The following is a 23,139-nucleotide window of genomic DNA, read 5'->3' as shown; positions in this document are numbered from 1 at the left end:
CAAGGCCTATATCTCCTGCTGCAGTTGCCACACCCAAATGTGTTCAAAAATAGCACTCCTGGGTACGGTCCAACTCCAACCGGTGTTACTTTTAACACCCGAGTTTTTGCAGTGTATAGCAATTTGATATATCTTTATTACATAATTGCACAAAATAAAACTAATTAGTAGTCGCTATTAACATGATTAAAAAGTTCTTCAAATTATATCCATGACGTGTTTAAAATATCATCGCGCTAAATTGCGTTCAGTGAAAGGGCAGAATCCCAAACTCGTTCAATTTAGTAATTAAAACAAACACGAACGTAGCATTACACCTCAATGAATTCATTCATTAAATTTCAACGCATACGTTTTTCAGATCAAATCATTGACGTTATAACCCTAATGGACCACTCGTGTTCATGATTTTCAAATAGCTGTTTATTTCACTGAAAAGCCTATAAGCTCCTATAATACAATAGAAAGGCGGTATATTCCAATTAGCAATTTAATCGACCGATTCCATGGTCCTCATGTTCATTAGTATAGAACGATAAATGAGTATTTTTAAATTGACGGCACTGAAGTATAGCTTTAATCGAGTACTTGAGGAGATACGCAACTGAGAATATTTTAAGTTGCTACTGCCGTATCGGATTCATGACCCGGCATGATTCATCTTCTTTAGCTGGCTAAAAATAACATTGTTCAGAACCTGTAGCGTGCGAAAAAAACTTGATGTTTTCTGCTTATACGTAATTTGGAATACATAATGGGATACAATTTTATATACATGTATAGAAAGTGTGAACTTTAACTTGGTGACTTTGGTCACTATGAGTGATTTTCAGCGAAGAGTGCCACATTTGAGAGGAAGGTGGTATATTTCAAGACTATTAAACTGGACCATCATTTTGGGAATCCTTCTTCAGGTAATGAATAACATCCTTTGCTAATTTTGTTCCCTATTAAATAATCGTTACTAGTTTTGGTATGTGCTTTCTATACCCATTAAGTTAACAGTATACTATAATTGTTAGTTGTGACCCCAACACCCCAACAAAAAGTTTGTATACCTAAATTTGCGTTGTGGCGAATATCTAAACTATTTTTTACTATGCAAAATGCTTTAAGTTATTGTTATTTAAGTTAAGAAAATAGACTAAGAAAACGTTTTTTTTAGACAGGCCACTATTGACTATAGTGTAGGAGATTTACGTTCATAAAATGCGCAGTCAGTTTCCTCAGACAGTAGAAAAGACTGTATACGACTTCCTATTTCTGTTTTGTACGAAATACAAGAAATCTATTTTCAGTTGATATATACACATGGAACCGTTTTTAACTAATGTAATACGGTCAAGTAAAAATAGTGTCTCGCTCGACCGCAATAGGACAGGCTCGGTATACTTTTTATTCCCTCTTTCCTCTTATAATTTCGCTCTCTCGCTAGCCCCCCCCCCCGGGTAGCCCCTCTCTATTTCTTCCCCAGCTTTTCTCTTTCGCGCTCTTCTTTCAGGTAGGTCTATAACTCTTTTATAGCCCCAATTTACAAAAAGATCAAGAGATTTTCTTTTCTACTGCGTACCGACCAACTATCTGTGTGCACATTTCTCGAAAATTCTCGAAATACATAATTCACATCAACAAGCAATATTTTGAAGCAATGCAAGTTCCGTCCAAATCATTAGACAGGACCGGCTTACACTCTTTAATTAAATGCAAGCTCCGTTTTTATTTTTAGAATTTAAATATTCAAACGTCATTCTGTGACATTTTCATGGGAATATCGAATCAGTTGTTTCAAAGAAACTGACTTTTATTTATTCACCACTGATGAACATTTTGTCAACAGTAGGCCTATATGACATGATATCATACTAATCTGAGTATATAGTTAGGCAGAGGCGATAGTAATTATATCGCTTCCATTCGAGTCATTTTCTCATTTTGATTTTTTATGATAAGTTTTAGACTTGAATTCAACAGCTTTATAAAGTTCAGTTCAGACTATATAAAACTTAACTTGCTAATTTGTAGTTGCAGTTTGATGGCACCATCAAAGATGGAATGCAGCCCATATAAAGCAAGCTACTAGTCAGTTACATTGCAAGGAAGTTGATAAATATCAAGATAAAATGATTTATTGTGGAACTTATGTTGCTTAAAAGGGATGTTTCACAGGCTTTATTGGCTTCCAGGCAACTGAACACAAGACGTTTAAATGTCGGGCTATTTAAGGGGTACACATTAAAAAATATTTTTGAAAGTAAACTGAGCTCCAAAATAAACTTACAATTTTTCACAACTTGTGAATCACATGGTCATAACTTAAAATCCTGTCAATCAAAATGAACTAAAATTACACACAGGATTACTTCAATATACTCTACTCAAAACACATGTTAGTAACCAAGCAGTTGTCCAACTGACACAGCAGCAAAAAACACTCATACGGAACAGCTTCCTGGACCACTTTCACAGCCCAATGTTTGGCTTCCAGCACAAAAAGCCTGTAAAAATGCATACAAGATCCTGACACAGATGATGAAACGGTGCTTCTTGCTGCTTTTCACGCACTTTCTTCAAGAAAAATTATTTTTTTGTGTGTTTTGGGAAAAAATCCATATCTTCAATATGAAAGGTCAAAATGTTCAATTGATCGTCGGCTTTTCATCCCACCTACATACACTTTAAATATAAATCATCAGATTTATAATATGAAGTTTACTTCGAGTACTGTTAAATATCAAAAATATCAATTTTTAATCATTTACCATAAAATGTGTATTACATTGCGAATTTCAAAAATCAAAATTATTTGATATCAGAAGGACATTCTTCGTATTCAGAATGCAATTCGATATGTCTGATGTGCTCTAATGTCCCACAATAAATACTGTCCAAACGTTCATACCCCACCCCTTAAAGTTTTAATGACATTATTATAACCTGAAATTTAAATGTGTTATTAACCCAGTAACCATTTGACAAAAATCAAAACCCGTTTTATAAAACGTTTTTGTGGTTGCTATAGGTTTCTTCTCAGCTCTCCCACAATAGGTTTTCGTGTTTTGATAGGGTGGAGGCAGAACCTTTTGGATGACTCTTGATATAGTCATATTATTCGTTGTATCATAACTACTTTTTTCCAAAAAATACTTTCGATCGAATAGCCTGAACTCTCACAAATGGCAGCAATAATGCAATCTTCATATTGTCCACTGAGGATTTAAACATGGGACCTCATTGTCCATATGCACAAAACAAATTAGACAAGGTCTAACTTTAGACCTGGTCTAACTATGGAGGTTAGACTTTGGGAGGTATCCCTTTAATCTTTTTATTTGATTACTTTTCTCCTAGCAAAGTCCAAACATTATACTGAAGTGAGCTAAAGCTACACCTGTAACAGGATCTACAAATCAAATCCTTCATGTAATTTTACACGAAATTAGGGTTACGGTTAGTTTAGGGTTAGGATTAGGGTTATGATAAGATTAGGCTTAACTTACACGAAATAATTACATGAAGGATCGACCACACCAATAGAATCTAAGGTATGTAAATACCAAAAGTTCCTTCTCCATAGGACTTTAATCTCCAATTCTATACATACTCAGTGACAGTGCTACAGGGAGGGAGGGTGGCACCCCCCTTTTTTGAGGCGAAACCCCCAAAATTACGTAAATTTCCACTTTTTGCTGCAATTTTGCGCAAAATTTTGCTCCCCCCCCACAAAAAATTCCTGGTACCGCCACTGTACATACTTATATTATTTAGACCAGGTCTAAATTTAGACTTGGTCCAACTTGTTTTGTGCATATGGATTATGTGTTTTTACAAAGTTTTACAGGTGACACATTTTCTTTTCCGTATGATCTTTTCTTCATTGCTAGATCTATGATTGTACATCACAACATGCTTCTCAAACCAGCACCATAAACGCACCTACTACAAACCAAGGCCAACAGTACCAAGGTGAGCAAGTATAAACCCCCATTGATATCAAGAACGTCAATGCCTTGATTTTCAAGAGTCACTACCAGCATACCAGTTCGTATTTAAAAATACAATGTAGCTTAAATATGTACAGCAAGATTGACTGTTTTGAAAGAAATGTCAAAATAATACTTTTTGGATCACAAAACCCTTCAACTGTGTAAATTGCATTGTTTATACAATTGGGTCAGAATCATAACAAAATTGGGATTTCTTCAGAATTTCATCAAGAGATTTTTGTTCTGATGTTCACAGATTCCCGGCACAGATTCTTCACATTAATATGTTTGTTCTCAATTTAAGTTTGGGTTTAAAAATGAAAACATAAAAATGTATTTTTAAGTTCAAACTAATTATCTTAACATCATGCATTCATAGGAAACAAACACAGGAAGAGGATACCATTAACAGATAGCCTCGATAATGTCAAAGCAGATCTGGTCAAAGTGGCCTCTCTGCTTGTTTGTTTATTTTTTTCTTCTTTATACTGGGTCCATATTCTGCTGTATGTTTCCATTCTCCCAAATTCTCAAATTGACTGACATTACTAAATGAGACCTATTGTTTTGTTTATTTTGTAATTCGTTTTAGGTTCTGATGTGTGTCACCCTAACCCATGTAATGGAGGACATTGCACTGAATCTGGCAATTCGTATGTGTGCTCTTGCTCACATGGTTTCTCTGGACCAACTTGTGAACAAAGTAAGTTTAAAGCATTTTTCACCCTGATGTGTCAGTGACGTCAAAGAGTTGAGGCAGCTGTTTCGCGCTTATCAAAGCAGCGTCTTTACGCGTGTGCGTGTGTACGTCAGCGCTTTCAGCGAACACTAGCGATTTGTAGCTGCACCCAATGAAATTCACACTGACGTCACTACCACATCAGGGTGGAAAATGCTTTAGCAGACCTGTCATTTGTTAACATATTGTGAACACGTATGATTTGCAATGTTTTGCCAATTTTGGGGGTATTTTGATTAATAAGTTGACCAAAATAAGATACATTTTCATTTGTTTAAGGTTCAATTTGTGAATCTGGTCCTTGTCAAAACAATGGCACTTGTGTGGCAACCAATGGTAGCTATATGTGTGAATGTGACATTGGATATAATGGTATGCACTGTGATCAAGGTAAGTTTTCTGTGAAGTGGAAAAGAGTCAAAAAGCTTTAATTACCAGACAAACTAATGATGATCACACTGAATGATATCATAAATTTGATAACAAATAAGTTTCATGTTTTCAAATATTTTATTTTGACATAAAAACATACAAAGTCCAATAAAAAATCATTTTTCAGTTATCCTACATTGCACATTGTGTAAATACATGGACATGATAAAAATGACATAATATACTCTAGAGGAATGAGAGTGAAGACTAGACTATGGCAACAAATAAAAAATATCTCATTATTCATTACAGTATATTTACAGGTAAATTAAGTGATTCTTGGCCAAGCTCGAATGTACCTGTTGTGTACTAAGCGTGTACGCAGTGTAAAGTACCGCACTATGTGTTCGTGTGTGTATCGCGTATCCAAAAGTGTTCTAAGTGTTCAAGCTTGGCCAAGAATTACCTAATTTACAGTTTTCTTTAATGTTTATTGAAAAAAGAAAACGGTGTTTTTCAATTTAACATTTGTAAGATGCAAAAGAAGTCAGTAAACTCAGTCTCCCCACAATTAGCATGTCATAAACTTGTGCCTAATTAAAATGCAATGTTTTTTGAATGCACATATCTCGAAAATCTTACATTAGCTTCAAATTTTTGACACAATTTGACATTTTAAAATGAATACGATCTCTCACCACACAGAAAAGTAAGTAGTCGCATTAGTAGTAGAATGCAAACACTTCACCCAATATCAGAAATGCCTTGTATTTCAATGTTAATATAATGACTTCTTGCATGCAACAAATGATGTGTAATGATTAAGGGAATGACAAAACATATTCCTTTTTTACACACATCATTAACAGTTCATGGAAATTGTTTGATGACTATGACGCCATTTACACAGAGATTTTCAACACAACTTCATTTGTGTGTTTTGAACTTGACTTCAGAAGTCAATGAAGTGATGAACCATGTACCAAAGCAACATTTGTCGAATTCAAAGTTGACTTCAAACTTGACTTTTACAGTGTAAACAAACAATTAGAAGTTGATTTCATAATGAAGCATGAGCAAGTGATGGCATAAAAGTTGAACTCACAATTTGTTTTGAAGTCGACTACCATGTAAACACCCCGTCAAGAAATAATTTATGCTAATTCTAAGACGCAACCTGAATTCGATGTTGCAATGGTCATAGACTTTAGATGTGCTAAAACATATAGCTTAGTGTGTGTAGGTTAAGGTCATTTTACCACATACAGCTTAGCTGCTTTTTGTAGCACTTAGAAACCAGCTATTATGTATTTGATGTCATAAGACAAATTCTAATTGATCATTCGTGGTCTATATGAAAAAGAAAAAATATGTGCATATGGTTGGTGGAATCATGTAAAGTAGATTAGCTGTCTGTTCCGAGTATACATATTCTATTCAATATTAATAATAATGTCACAGCATTTGATATCATAGATGCATAGATATTTAAGCTACTATATAAAATGTTATGAAGTAACATAACCTTCTTAAATTTAGTTTAAAAGAAATTCAAAAACATATTGATCAATTAATTATAGCAATTATATTCAGGTGAGACATGAGTCAAATATAAAAAGCTAATGAAAATATTGAAGCTACTGTGAGACATAATTCTAACAATGTCAATGATAAAAGCACAATAGTTCATGCTGGGATACTTGATTGAAATAAAAACTGTGTTTTTTGTTCTGCATAAATTGCATAGTTTTTCACATAAGATGTGACAAGTAATATGGTCTCCCTGTATCACTGTGTTTTATTCCTTGAATTGGGCAGCGTGGCAGTTCCTTGTAACATTTATGCAGCCATTTCGAATCAAAATGATGTGCAGGTTGTGTACAGATGTGCTAAATGCAGATCATGCAGTATTTTTATAGTTCCTGACATCTTAGAAATTCAAAGCTAGTAGTGTTACATGATGGCTGTGATGAATTGATTTGCATCAAGATAATTTAAAGAATCATCTGCACACTTCTGCCCCTCCATGATAAAAGAAACCGACTGATATCTTGGCAAATTGATCTTACTGCCTCAGAATGGTCAGCCGTGGTGACAAGTGAACGATAGATGTGAAAAACAATCCATGCAGCATCTGACACCACATACAAATATATGTTCAGCTTGTACAAGCCTAAGGAGGCTGAGCACAGTTTTGACCAATATTTAAAATTGTGAACAAGTCAGATTGTTTCCTTTGTCACAGAGGGGCAGAAGACTTCTCCCATGTCCTATAGCTAATAATTGAACATTCTGTACTTGAAACCTGGTCACAATCAATACATTGATTCAACCATAAATTTTGATAATCGTCTTGTTTTAATAAATCATGACTTGAAATTGCATTGTTTGATTCTGTTGCACATTTATTTAAATTCCATGATTTTTACTCTGAAAGAAATGATCATACTTTACCCCACCCCATATGTAACATTTGGTGTCAAAGATCTAGAGGAGAATCATTTCTATTGTCTGAATCAAAGATTTGCACATTTTCTTTGTCTGCCTCACTGCGTGCTGTGAGGGGGTCACCCAATAGTGAGTCTTTGCCATCCATGTGAGATTCTCCAAGGAGTGTATCAAACTGTGCCCTCTGGTTTTCAGCTAACTCATCCAGTCTATTCCGTATGGCTGTGATATCTTCGTGGTGCCGATCCTGTAGAAAATGTAGGAATAATATATCACCAGTCATGAGAATTATTGTTCTTAAAGCAACCTGATAATAACAATTACAAATGGGTCCATGCAATCCATTCAAATGGTAGATATTTGTCGCTTAGGCGACGAAAAAAAGAAACCCTGTTCTACGGGCGCACGGACCTTTCAAGTAGGGTCGGTCGGTCGGCTTTTTTTTTTCGCACCAAAATCTGTAAATAATTTGCAATTTGAGAAAATACAAAAAAAAAAAAATGGTTCCTGCAATTTCCAAAATTTGGGTCTGCATTCATTTGTACAAGAAATTTTTTTCCCAATTTGTTCAAAATCTGGGTCGGTCGGGCCCGTAGAACAGGGTTTTCTTTTTTCGTCGCCTTACAGGAAAAGAAGGGAAATCATGCCACAACTGCACACACACAGAAGGGACATTTCATTCAGTTCCAAATATCATCCATACAGAGAGAAAAAACATGCTATGTATATTTATTTATACTGTAAATATTAAAGGTTTGCAAACAGTTGAAACATATGGCATGTATAATTGGAATGTATTGTATCATATTTGCAAACAAAATCATATGAGTACATTTATGGTGCTCCATTAATGCATCATAAGAAAAATATATAAACTATATACTTGAGCACTTTACTGTGGATGATTTACCTTACTTGGATTTATTTAAACTATATACTAAACATTTACTTGACTGCAAAAAAGCCCCACACATAATGCTTGAGAGCTGACATTCAACCACATTCTGTAATCCAAGACAAAATTGCCAAGTAGGATTGAGTCTAATATTCCTTTGTGAGGTCATACCTATTACAAATTTTATGTAACCATGACATTGATGTAAACTAAATAGGATTATGTAACCATGGCAAATAAACAAAGCACTGTTTTTATTAGATGAGGTCTTGTTTACACATACATAACATAATGTAACAATTAATGAAATTGTTGCACTTCTTGCCGGGTACTTATCCCTATTGATCTAAAGGCATAGTTCTGTTCCCAAAATACACTAGTACATTTTGTAATTAATACTCAATAGGGTTAGTAGCTTAGACAACGCTAGAATCAAAGTTTTCTCTTCCAGGCTGGGAAATAAGTGGGGCCAGGGGCCATTTGGCTCCCGTAAAGCCCCAAAAGGCCCCTGGTTCTCATAATACCTGTGACCAGGGGCCACCTATTTTGTTCAAACTGGCCCCTGGCCCTAATGGTCATTTTGATGATTAATCAGAATTGTGCATTTTAAATTTGTTCATAGAATTTAGGTTATTTCTTGCAGTCTCTGCCTGTTCCTCTGGTTATTAAGGCATTTATCATAACATCGTTGAACATCATATCAGTATTTATGTGCTTTCAAAATAGCCACTGGTTCATTGAAAATAGCCCCTGGTTCCCTGTAAAACCTCGTGAACCAGGGGTTATTTTTTTACAAAGTAGCCCCTGGTCCGGCGCTTCTAATTTCCTAGCCTGTTCTCTTTTTTGATGTAGCACAACTTTGCTAAAGATATAGCACTTTGACCTTTCCAACAACACCAACCATTCTAGTGATTTGAACTGTAATGAGTTTTGATGTGACTATTTTCATACCAATTTGAGCAATGTTCTCATATTTCATCCTTGGCTAACTTTTAATCTTTACGGTACTTGGGGTGACTTGTGTCCAAATTTCAAAATGGAAGCAAGAAGAGTGATGACTAGTGAATTAACCACACCTGAGTGAGTAACTCAACTAGTAATACCTATACGAGGGGGTATCCAAAAGTTTTTGACATCACCCAGAAGAAAAAGTGCTATATTGATGAAATTATGCCAGTGTAATCACTGGTCCTTATGTACATTATGGTCCAAAAATTGTCTCATTAGTAAGTTTACTTTCTTTATAGGTGGCGCTAGATGGGCAGTAGGCGAATAACCTACAAGATGGTGAAAATTGAGGCATGCAGCATGATTCAGTTCCTGCATTTGAAGGGTTAGGCCTACAACGCTCAGAAAATCTATGATGAAATGAAAGCTATCTACGGTGATGATTGCCCATCATATGACACTGTTGCTTTTTGAAAAAGGAATTTCCAAACTGGCCACATGTCTCTCACAGATAAGCCAAGAAGTGGACGTCCATCACTTACGGATGATGTGGCCACAGTGCAAAAACTTAAGAAAGTGGAGGATCTTATCATGAAAAGGTTATGCGCCTACTGCCCATCTAGCGCCACCTGTAAACAAAGTAAACATACTAATGAGATCATTTTTGGACCATAATGTACATAAGGACCAGTGATTACACTGGCATAATTTCATCAATATAGCTCTTTTTCTTCTGTGTGATGTCAAAAACTTTTGGATACCCCCTCGTATATAGTACAGATACAAATACTGTTAACCAAACTTTTACCATATGGATCCATGGGTGATAATGTACACCACATGCACATAGCAGGTTCTGTACAAGATGTGGAAACAGTATTTTGTGCATGCCCCATTATTAACGATCTTGAATAAAATGATGAAACAATGTAAGCAAACAATTAATTCAAAACAATGATTTCAAATACAAAATACAAATTTGTTGCTTTAAATCCAAACAGTTACAAACTGTTGCATGTATCTATAATAAATTACTGAGTTTGGCGACTTGGTAAGGCTAAAAACTTCTACGTTTTACATTATTTTGGAAAACAGATTTTTGCGTTGCGTAGAGTAAAGTTGTCCGCACCCCAATAAAACGTCCAATTTTGTTTTTGTTTACGTTAAGGGTGTCAAATAATGATAATTAGTTTCAAAGGCACTACCAAGGAACCTGCGAGCTAAGCACTGAGTAAAGGCCCGGTCACACTATGACGGACGATAAGCAACAAAATGTGACGAACATGAAAATCACAAAATGTTGACGGCAAAGCGACGACAAAAAGAGGAAAAACAAGATTCGGTGACGAGTGGGAACGACCTTTAGCGACAACACGACGGCAAGGGACGAAAGGCTGCGGCAGGAAACGGAGACTAGCGACCAAATCCGGACGTTGTCTGGGCTAATCTAAACTATTGATATCTATATCAATAATAATCAAAAATATTACCATCAATATCAATAATAATCAAAAATATTACACATATCAATAATAATATAAAAAAACCAATATAAATATCAATAATAATCAAAAATAGTAAAATCAATATAAATAATAATCTATACTTTTAATATCTATATATCAATAATAATCAAAAATGTTAACATCAATATCAATAATAATAAATTCAAAATTGCAATTGCAGCCGTTCACCCCTATTCGTCATAGTGTGACCGGCCTTAAACGCTGAGTAAACAGTCACAATACACTACAATACAGTCATGCTGTTTAACATGAACACCAGCAAATCCTATGTCTGATCTGATCAATGCTGAGATTGGGTCACTCATACCATTACACAGGAGAATCTGACTTGAGTAAAACATGCATTGTTTATTCAACTAATTTGTCAACATTATCATGTCAGTGTTCAAACTAGAACCTATTGTCAACAGTTAAATGTTTGTTTATTGAATTAGGAGTCTCCAAATCACCCAAATTAAACAGGGTTGCCAAACTGTGATTTAGTAGCCCAAATGGGTGACTTTTTAAGATCCCCCAACTTTTGACAATTTCCTGTCCCATTCCAATATCTGTGCGTAGAGACAGATGGTTAAGAAAAATGGGTGACTTTTTAGCAATGCAGGTACAAAAGTCTGGTTCGACTCACCATAACCATAACTCACAGGTTAGCGGCATAATCAGTGAATTAGGTGAAAGCACAGATAAAATAAAATTGTGTTCATCTGCTCAGTGATGTAGCCAGGACTTTTGCAGGGGGCAGCAAGGTATATTTCAAGGTTGGGGATGGACAAACTTGGACGAAAATGGTAACAAATGGGCTAAAAGGTACAACAAATTTGTCCAAAATGGGCGAAAAATTAATGTATAAACAAATGCATAAAAATTTTAAATATCAGGGGCCGGGGGCCCAGCATCCCACAGGGGCAAGACTTCTCACGGTGGATATGATATGGTGGCAAGAAGACTTCGATCATGATCTAATTGCAATTTCAAGCCATTGATTTATATGGAAAAGATACTAAATATTATATTTCTAAATGATAATCTCCTCTCATACCATTAATCACATTAAATAAAACATTTACATGTACAAAAAATATACAAAATTTACCAACCGCGAAAGACTCTGACCGCGAAACACGGGTGACCGCTAGTATACATAATTTATATTTTACAAAGATTTTGCAAACATCCAAATTCCAGTGGAATGTATCAGTATTAGGTTTTACTGCCAGAGTAGCAGTGAAGGTTGAACTCCTAAGTTAATTAAGAATATTAAAATAACTGCTTATAAACTAATAATTACAAAAAAAAAGTTGTAAGTTATTACTCATATCAAAGGACTAACCCCAAGGTACTAAACACCAAAATTGAATCATTTATCAATCCCCTTATACACCCACCTATTTCAAATTAAAGCCTTAATGTACGATTTCCGTCAATTTTGATTTTGTTATTCTTTATTCAAAATGTTGAAATCATATTTAGTAATAACTGACGAGTAGGGTTGCTGTCCATTTTAGGTTGAAATAACAAGGTAAAGTGAAAGAAACGCCACTGATTATTTTGGCCATTTTAAAACACACAGTTCTATGGGAGGACATATTATCATAATTTTTAAATTATGATAATATGTCGAACTTTGCTCTGTTGACCTACAAAGACAACAAATTTGGCCAATTCCATTTAGGTGCAAGTTGGGACATGTGTAAACATTACAAATATGCAAAAAAATCAGGTTTGAAAAAAATTAACCAATTTCATATTATAAGATCGTACATTATGGCTTTAAGGCAGGGCAAAAGGGAGCATTGTATTATTTTACAGAGCATTGTGTTTTCAGTCAATTATTGAGATAAACAAAGTTGACACACAAGAAAAATGCTATGAGTTCTATATCAAGAGATCCCACAACTTGATATGAAGATTGTAATTTCTGCCCCATGTGCATGATATTTCTTGGGAGGGAAAAAACCTCCACAACTTTCATTTTGATAGTTTATTGGCTGTAAATCATGAAAAAAATATGATTCTTGCCATTCCCACTCGTCTTATTACTTCAAAACAGTGTTCAAATGTCTGGAAAACAATGTAGCACTAGCCATGTATTTCGTCCCAAGTAGCAGCACCAATATTAATTCATTTCTTCTGAGTGAATTAAGTGTAGTAGCACTAAAATTTTAATCATCTCTGGTCTATCCCAACTTGCACCTTAATAAAAATTCCCTTTAAAAGGGAAGGCCAGCGTCAATGCAGAAGAGGTCTTGTAAATAGTTTGGGTCACCGTGAAAGGCATTTTTTAGGATCACGCTTACATCCATGTTACATGACAGTTCACCAAACCATCAATGGTGAGAACATGCACACTGAAACAGCAAAACACATTAACTCCTATAACTCCTGTCAACTCTTTAATTCATTACTCCAAATTGTTCTGTATTTTTGTCTTTACTGCTTTTTACCCATGCTTATTATAAAATCAAGAAATACACTGCAGTTGTTAGTTAATTCGCTATGTTAACTCAACTTACATGCACATTTTATTTTAAAATAATTTTATATTATTTCGCAATGTATAGTTTACTATAAAGTAGATAGTGGCTGGCAAGCACATGATAAAAGGACTGATCATTCACTACAATCTTCACTTTTAAACTGTATTTTTTTAATGTGTTGATTGTTAGTCCGAAACTCCTGCAAAGCTATGGACATGGCATCTTACCTACTCCATTCTGTAGTCTGCATTGTGTGTTTTCTCAGTCTTCAATCATTTTGTTGAATGTAATTTTATGAATCAAATAAAAAGATAGAAATTGGCCTCACTTTAGTTATGTGTCATTTTACAGTATTTATCATTTATAAAGTAAGACAATAATTTATTTATTTTCTATAAGTGCATGTCAAATATGGGATATATTGTTCAATATTATAGCTAGCCCCTAAAAACTTTATTTTCAATCGGATTTTTCCCGTTGAAAAGACAAAACTGATGTTAAAGATAGCAATAATATCATCAATAACATTTTGAGTCAATTTTATCCATAAAACGATACAGGATAGGATAGATAATTACTTTGACTTCAATGTGGTCCATATAATGAAGATTTTGATTCCACAACATTATTAGATCTGTTATCAACATATCAATTATGCACTCACAGGCAACCAAACATCAGTAGTCCACTGATATGACCTCGTGATCATTCCCCGCTTTGACCATGTCATTTTTTTGATATGCTGATTGCTGAACAAGTTTATGTTTATATGTGTAGGCCTAACCTATGATAACTTTTTAAGTCATAATTAATTCAAACATAACTTTGGCAATACTCAATCGTTTTCGCTCGTTGAAACGGCAAAACATACTTTCTTTTCCTTGCAAATCGAATTAGCAGACATCAAAAACATTTCCACCACGAAAAAAAAAAAAAAAAATTCATACCAATAGAAGAAGGCTATAATCTTAGCTAATCTTTAGTGTACACAAACCCCATCTCAGAATTAGGTACCAGCGCCCAATGCGCTGGCGAAAAGGATATGGCATTTACGTTCTTGAGATAATATCTCAAAATCAAAGTTCTGACAATGAACTGACTCACAGAATGACTCAATGTTTTGACATGACAGGCCTCTGATATGTCCCTGAAGGGGATATCCCTGCCAAGAGACAGTGTATCATACTGTTCATTCTCCAAACCTCATAGTTTTAAACATAAATGAAGTCTGCTCCTTATCCCATATCCCAAGGAAACAAGCTTGTGTTGTTAAACATTTACTGGGTAAGAATAAATAAATAGCCACTACAAATTTTGCCTCACATCAACCAGTCAAGGAAATGAAATGCATTTGAACATTTAGGGCAGACATGTTATGTTTATCATGAAGATCATGAAGTCATCATGCAGGCCTATAGGTACACACTAGACGAAGTACCTTGACAACATCTATAATAAATTACTGAGTTTGGCGACTTGGTAAGGCTAAAAACTTCTACGTTTTACATTATTTTGGAAAACAGATTTTTGCGTTGCGTAGAGTAAAGTTGTCCGCACCCCAATAAAACGTCCAATTTTGTTTTTGTTTACGTTAAGGGTGTCAAATAATGATAATTAGTTTCAAAGGCACTACCAAGGAACCTGCGAGCTAAGCACTGAGTAAAGGCCCGGTCACACTATGACGGACGATAAGCAACAAAATGTGACGAACATGAAAATCACAAAATGTTGACGGCAAAGCGACGACAAAAAGAGGAAAAACAAGATTCGGTGACGAGTGGGAACGACCTTTAGCGACAACACGACGGCAAGGGACGAAAGGCTGCGGCAGGAAACGGAGACTAGCGACCAAATCCGGACGTTGTCTGGGCTAATCTAAACTATTGATATCTATATCAATAATAATCAAAAATATTACCATCAATATCAATAATAATCAAAATATTACACATATCAATAATAATATAAAAAACCAATATAAATATCAATAATAATCAAAAATAGTAAAATCAATATAAATAATAATCTATACTTTTAATATCTATATATCAATAATAATCAAAAATGTTAACATCAATATCAATAATAATAAATTCAAAATTGCAATTCGCAGCCGTTCACCCCTATTCGTCATAGTGTGACCGGGCCTTAAACGCTGAGTAAACAGTCACAATACACTACAATACAGTCATGCTGTTTAACATGAACACCAGCAAATCCTATGTCTGATCTGATCAATGCTGAGATTGGGTCACTCATACCATTACACAGGAGAATCTGACTTGAGTAAAACATGCATTGTTTATTCAACTAATTTGTCAACATTATCATGTCAGTGTTCAAACTAGAACCTATTGTCAACAGTTAAATGTTTGTTTATTGAATTAGGAGTCTCCAAATCACCCAAATTAAACAGGGTTGCCAAACTGTGATTTAGTAGCCCAAATGGGTGACTTTTTAAGATCCCCCATCTTTTGACAATTTCCTGTCCCATTCCAATATCTGTGCGTATAGACAGTTGGTTAAGAAAAATGGGTGACTTTTTAGCAATGCAGGTACAAAAGTCTGGTTCGACTCACCATAACCATAACTCACAGGTTAGCGGCATAATCAGTGAATTAGGTGAAAGCACAGATAAAATAAAATTGTGTTCATCTGCTCAGTGATGTAGCCAGGACTTTTGCAGGGGGCAGCAAGGTATATTTCAAGGTTGGGGATGGACAAACTTGGACGAAAATGGTAACAAATGGGCTAAAAGGTACAACAAATTTGTCCAAAATGGGCGAAAAATTAATGTATAAACAAATGCATAAAAAATTTAAAGATCAGGGGCCGGGGGCCCAGCATCCCACAGGGCAAGACTTCTCACGGTGGATATGATATGGTGGCAAGAAGACTTCGATCATGATCTAATTGCAATTTCAAGCCATTGATTTATATGGAAAAGATACTAAATATTATATTTCTAAATGATAATCTCCTCTCATACCATTAATCACATTAAATAAAACATTTACATGTACAAAAAATATACAAAATTTACCAACCGCGAAAGACTCTGACCGCGAAACACGGGTGACCGCTAGTTATTTTTAGTATCAAACACAGTAAATGCCAAGATGCATGCTGGGCTGGGCTACACAGACATAGGGCTACATTTTCATGATGCACTCAGTATTGACACAATCTAACATTAAATCATACCACATTGGCTCTGAAATTAAGAATATGGTCCCACAACTATATATCTGTTTTATTGAGTTGTAAAGTACTTTATGATCCTTGGATGTATTACACTATACAAAATTTAAGTTCAATTATTATATTTCACATGGATTCTTGCATATTTCAATACTTCAGTTACTGCAGCTAGTAAATTTGTGAGTTTCCCGGGGAGTTTCCCCAACTGAAAATCATTTTAAATACTTTTCTTGATTACTTGATATGATCAAAAGTTTGAAAATATGAAGACTTGTGCACACTGTATAATGGTGCGTCTTTTGTTACACTGTTATATATTACTGCTGAATATGAGTTCAAACTAAAAGAATGATATTCAATGTATTCAATATTTTTGGTGTCAATTTTCTCACCACCGCAACAGCTTACTGTCCAATGTATGTTCTGAGTGTGAATCCATTCATGCAGTAGAGAAACATTTACATTTTGAGATTGTTTTGGCAGTTTTGCTCATAATTGGAGTTATACTACAAAGTTCAATCAACGATCACAGAGATCTCAATTCAAAATAATCACACAGCAGCTGATAAATACAAATATTATTAATCACCTGGATGTAGGTTCTTGCTGTTGGCAATGGTAATGGTCAAAGTGAAATTATTGACTAGAAGAAAAGTTACATAAACATGCAATGCAATGTTTATTGATTTGAGTATGTATAAACATTAAATAAAGGTGTCAACTTCAGAAAATGTATGTATGCTATAATAAAGCCCAATATTCTCAATATCACTTGTATTCTGTCAGTAGATAAAATTCATTTGGCTTATAATAGGTGAAAATTATTCGGTTTTTGTTACTGCGCACCTCAATAACATCTTAACGCCCGCTGCGTAAATTCACACAAGCATGCATCTGTCACATATTACGCAACACACAACTAGCGTAACTATTCTATATCAATTCATGATGTTATGTACGAGTCTCAGTTTTTTCGTCTATTATAAGCCGAACAAACTTTAGCAAAGGTTTATTTCAAAGATTCTATTTATTTCACTGATTTTTGTTTTTTAATGATTTCTCAGAAAAAAGTAGAGCAGTATATAACAAGAATTTGTCTTTAACTAGAATTTCGCGGTTCTTGACCTGCGCGGTTCTCGACGCAAAGCGCCGGCCGCAATGCCTCCACCTTGACGCCCATCATTTTAACCAGTGCAATTTCACTTGACCCCAAAATGACCTTACCATTATTTGCCTCACTAAGGTGGCCGTTCTCATCAAATTTCATGAACCTACAGCAGTCTATGGCGATTTTACCCCAGATGACCGTGCGATTACGCAAATTTTGCGCTGAAAAGCAAATCAGGTCAAGAACCTCTGGCTGAGCTACTCTCCGCCAAGTTTCATTACTGTAACTCGTACAGATCTCCAGATAATCTGTGCACAAGGTTATTTTGCTTGATATGCATAAATTATGCAAATTAGGCACTTAATTACCATATTTTGCGACAAAAATCTGCTAAAATTTGGAGACCACCAATTGCCACCCCTCCACCAAATTGCATCACAATACGCCTTACCAGTTCCGAGAAATGGCACTCGCAAGCTCAGACGGACAGACAGACGGACGGATGGACGGACAACCAGGAAACATAATACGTCCGGTGGAGGCATAAAAAAGACAAGTTCACGGATCAGGTGTATAGTACATGTACTTTGAGCTACTTTGGTCTAACATTTAATATTCATATCTAACCTACTCTGCACTTATTCGACAATAAATAAGTGATCTATGAGGCTTAATAATGATACCTGCGTCTTGACTCTGGAAAACAATATTTTTTAAAAACCTCATTTTGTATTTTTTAAGCCACCTCGGGAGCCACCTATACAGGATCTCATTTTGCATAATTTAGGTTTTTATTGCGTTGCAAAGTAGCAAAACTTTCTTTATATATGGCCCAATTCGAGCCTGGAAAAGGCTATCCCCTCTTACAACCTATCGACAGGTCTGATTTTTATAATGAGGTGTCACCGGGTTTGCAAGAGATAATAATACCAAATCTAAACACATGAAATTCACCACATAAATTTTTATTAAGCCACCTACAAAAACAAATTTGGCTATAACTACAAAGAAAATTGTAATTAGTGTATTCAAGATGCCTTATTAAAGTAAACAAATTACACAGACATTTGCTCTTGCTAGCTTTTGTCAGGGTCAGGGATATTTATGAACACTAATATTATACAGGTTTATACACATGGGTTATGACAAGAGTCAATAAACATTCAATTAACTAGTATAGATAATGGACTTAGTTTTGTGCAATGTGGTTATATTGAACTTTTTCTGAAGTAAATCGCCTGCTGCATAGTTTTCTAATACAGATGATATGTTTACTTTGTGATTAGGCCTGGCCATGACCTGCTAGTTTTGATTAACCAATCAGTTATGTGTATTGTCAGCATGCATGTGATAGCTATAAGCCAATTGCAAACATGTTTATAAAAAAAAGGCTAAAAAATTCCTACACTAAACAGACTCTTTGTCAGGTTTAAGGGCTAAATAGCAAGTTGTCATGTGTGGCAAGATTAGATAAAGGCATACAAACTAGGGTATGAGATATTAGAAGTTTAATAGTTCCTAGCCTCTTAACCACAGGGTTGGTGGGCTATATAGCTATCCAAGACACAGGATATGTAAGGGATAAACTGTGCATATGAGATGTGGGGGAAAGTGGCATCATTTCACTGCCGTGAAACAAAAAGTGGCAATATGCACGGATCAGTGATAATTACTTGAAATGGCACACAGCAAGTATTTGCTTTTAACAGCATATTTGGATAATTATATTTGCATACGCACAAAAAATGGGATTGATTTATTGACATATTGACTTGGTGCATACACACTAATGCACTTGTCACTTTCATATTTGGATGATAATACCTATGAAACAAACCAATCAGCTTAATGACCTGTATATCAGCTTAATGAACTGAAAGGATTAAAATGGTACAATATTTGTGAAGTGAAGCATAGATGATTTACTAATGGTACCGTCATTATTTACATAAGCTTTTATGCCATATTGTTTTTAAGGCAGAAGGGATGTATCTGTATTTCTTGGCTACACTTAAGGAGGCACACAGGATCACTAATTATCCATTATTATTCACCTCATAACTCGAAAACTATTTATGTAAAGTATATAAAAGTATACATTTTTTGAACGGAAATGAGCTCATAAATCCATTTAAAATGTCAGTTTTGGGTCAAAAAGTACAATTTTCGAGAAAATCTCAAAAAACGGCTTTTTTGACCAAACATTTTTGGTCCGCCATAAAAAAATTATTTGAAAATCAAAAACTGTAAAACATGAATTTTATTAATTTAGACAAATAAATCTAGAAAGTGTTTTTTATTTTTTCAAATTTTGCTTAGTTTTTAAAATATAGGCAAAAAATCAGTAAAAACGTGTGACCCGTGTTCAAATTTTTGAATCATGGGTGATAAAAAAGTTCTAGGCCCTAATTTAAAAAAATGAAAAAACACTATCTAGATTTTGACCATATCTAAACGCTTGACTTAAAAACTTACCTCAGTGATGCTTCATTTAGACGCTATGGCGGACCAAAAATGGTTAAAAGTGGTCAAAAGTGAACTTGCCGAAAATCGCGATTTAGCAAAATACAGCGGATTTTAGGTCCATTTTTGAAGATTATTCCATAAATATATAATCCGGTGACCTGTGACGTTTGGTCAAGTTAGAAAATCAGAAGGGACGTCCAAATGCAGCAGATTGGCATTTTTTTGGTGATTTAGAAGGTAAAAAATACAATATGACAAAATTATCCGTGCACATTCGGCAGATGTTTATCCACATGTAGCAGACATCTTATTTACTGCAGTCTTGTTTCCATGGTGCAGCAGAGCTTCCGCAAGGCCGCTGAGGCGTCAAGGCGGCGCTTGAGGAGCGACAGGGCGCGGACAGACAGACAGGTTACGCTGAATAAGTTGCACAGTCCATGGTCGTGTTGCCGCGAACGAAACCATGATTATTTAAGCACAATTTTGTCCTGTTCCGTATAAAAAAAAGATCATGCTCTGTATAAAAATTTGCGGACATCAGAACATTAAAAGTAGCATAGAATAACTGACAAGCAATTATTTTAGCAGATAATCAGGAAGTGTTATGAAATGAAGAATAAATTGAGACATAATCATGATAATTATGATTTCTGTTTTGTACTAATTTTCATAATTTTGCTTTAAAAATGCAATGTTTTTGGTGATTTTCTTTCTTTTTTTTTTTTTTTTTTTTTTTTTTTTTGGTGTTGACAAATATTGCATTTTTATGTTCATTGTACTTTTCTGAACCGCAAACATGATGTTGTTACTACTCGTTGCTTTTTCTTTTTAGTTGGTGCTTGAGAGGCACCACAGCGGCCCGTCCGCGCTAAAGATAAGCATTTTAACGTCCGTTATAGCTAGGCCTACTGTAACACCACAGGAATCTCAAGTAAAATTTTAAAAGATTCTGATGTGTCGCATTACTCAATATTCCGCTTTTTGTTAAATTGTAATTGTTTGTTGTTATCATATTTTATTTTTAACTTTTTACGGAATATCAAACACGTACAAAAGTCATAGGCCTATTATAGGCCTAAAGCCACAATAAAGTTGTAAAATATTTTGTACCGCATAAAAAGTAATAAAAAAAAGTGTGTCTGTTGTTGTTTTCAATCGAATAAACGTGTAAAAAGTGGGGTAAAAGTTGATTATGTCTTGAATAAACTTCTTGAAAAACGGACAAAAAGTAGGCATATGTTAAACAGGCAAAACACGGAGAGGTCACAAGAAAACTGAAAAACACGGAAATTTACATATAGCCTAACAAAACCGAATTTCAAAGGTAGAAAACGGAACACTTATGGCTTTAAATTAGATTGTGGTTTATGCAGTAGGCCTACCGTATAGGCATCATGCTATAAAGAGCGTTTTAAAACACTGCATGAAAACATTCACGAAAAATTCTTTAAAGCAGTTTACCTTTTAAAGTATGCAGAAAACATTATAAACGTGAAAGTTGAAAGCCAGACAAACATTGCAAATAAAAAGGCATTCGGCCAAAACAAAAAAAAAAAGTGTTGTAAACCCAAAACCTTTTATCACAATCATGGTATATGGTAGACCTAATAGGCCTACTAATGGAAATGTAGTTAAAATGGGTTATGAAAAAAGCACGAATTTGCGTTTTCGATTATATTTCTCGTGTGAAATTATTATTTAGCATTAAAACATTCATGAAAATGCTTTCATAAACGCGTGCTTTCGCTATGCGATTTCAAATATCGACATTTTGGCATATAGTTGTAGGCCTATGCCTAGATGGTCGATATGATGTATTGAAATGTCAACGTTTTTGACATTGCGTTAATGGTCAATCAGGAGTAGAGAACGTTTGAAAACGAATCTTAAATCCATGTTTTGATAACACTTTGAACATGTTGAAACATTATTTAGGGCCTTAAGTATCTAATATAGGCCTACCGGTAGTGACTGCTTGCATATTTTTTATGGTCTTCAAAATTAAGACGAGAATGAACGTACGCATGCAGAGGCCCCCGAACCAAGGCTGGGACTGCATAAAATATAAGCTAAATATAATAGGCCTATATTCTTGTCCAACTACACCAACTTGGTAAATCAAATAATAACAATGAAATGAATGAATGAATGAATGAATGAATGAATGAATGAATGAATGAATGAATGAAATAAAACAAATTTTTAAACATAAAATAATAAGCCTAATGATGAACTATACGGGCTAAGTCTAGCCTAGTAGCAAAATATTTAGGGCCTACGCTTTCTATCGTATCTACCAGATTGCGCCATCATTACAGGGCTTCTTACGGGTAACTACTTCCTACAGATAAATTTCATCTTTTCATTCAAGTTCAGAATGGAACTTGAAAAACAAAACAAAAACAAACAAAAAAATCACTATTATGTTCATATATATAAAAAAAAAATTTGGCGAAATTTATCGAGTAGGCCTACTGATACTGGGACGGGGACGGTGATGGTATGTCGGCCCGCAATTTCGCAATGCAATGGTGCAAGCTTTACCTACCTTGGAAGAGATAAACTACGGTAGTGATCGCGATTGGCGACTCCAGCGCCTCAATCAGTAATCACCTCGCCCATCCAGTTTACCATGTGTGCGTGTCTTTGCTAGCTGTACGCCGCAGTACGCAGCGTTCTGAGAACGCGATCTATTGCGGAAAAACAATGATTTATTTGCTTTTGCATTTTGACGAATTTTTAATGAAAAAGGGTCTTTAAAATAGCTTTTCTTATGGTTCAAATTTTAAGATTTTTTAAAATCTATTAATGATAAGATAAAATACGGTTTGAAGATGACATTAGTGATGAAAACTCAATTTTGGCCATGTAACACTTCAGTGATCCTGTGTGCATCCTTAACACTATACATTCTTGTGGCATGGAGACTGCTTTTCTGTGGCCTGCAAGCTTTTTAACTTTGCCAATTTGCAGTAGATA

General features: G+C 34.9%; 2 protein-coding genes across 3 annotated transcripts in view; one reads left to right on the top strand and one right to left on the bottom strand.

The window, feature by feature from the left end:
* Positions 1–703: 703 nt before the first annotated feature.
* The window catches only part of LOC140148411 (adhesion G protein-coupled receptor B3-like), an 82,850-nt gene continuing 60,414 nt past the window's right edge, over positions 704–23,139 (top strand). Inside the window, exons 1-3 of the mRNA XM_072170342.1 lie at positions 704–914; positions 3,882–3,963; positions 4,576–4,686. Coding sequence (XP_072026443.1) covers positions 819–914; positions 3,882–3,963; positions 4,576–4,686 — 289 coding nt within the window. The 5' untranslated portion in view covers positions 704–818. The remainder of the gene's footprint in view (positions 915–3,881; positions 3,964–4,575; positions 4,687–23,139) is intronic.
* The window catches only part of LOC140148410 (centrosomal protein of 83 kDa-like), a 40,581-nt gene continuing 24,831 nt past the window's right edge, over positions 7,390–23,139 (bottom strand). The window contains exon 11 of one of the 2 annotated variants that reach the window (XM_072170340.1): positions 7,390–7,789. In XM_072170340.1, coding sequence (XP_072026441.1) covers positions 7,574–7,789 — 216 coding nt within the window. In that variant the 3' untranslated portion in view covers positions 7,390–7,573. The remainder of the gene's footprint in view (positions 7,790–23,139) is intronic. The other variant, XM_072170341.1, reaches the window with a different exon arrangement.

The sequence above is a fragment of the Amphiura filiformis genome, chromosome 3, assembly GCF_039555335.1.
Source record: "Amphiura filiformis chromosome 3, Afil_fr2py, whole genome shotgun sequence".
NCBI classification, from domain to species: Eukaryota; Metazoa; Echinodermata; class Ophiuroidea; order Amphilepidida; family Amphiuridae; genus Amphiura; species Amphiura filiformis.
This window is presented reverse-complemented; position numbering and strand designations above follow the sequence as displayed.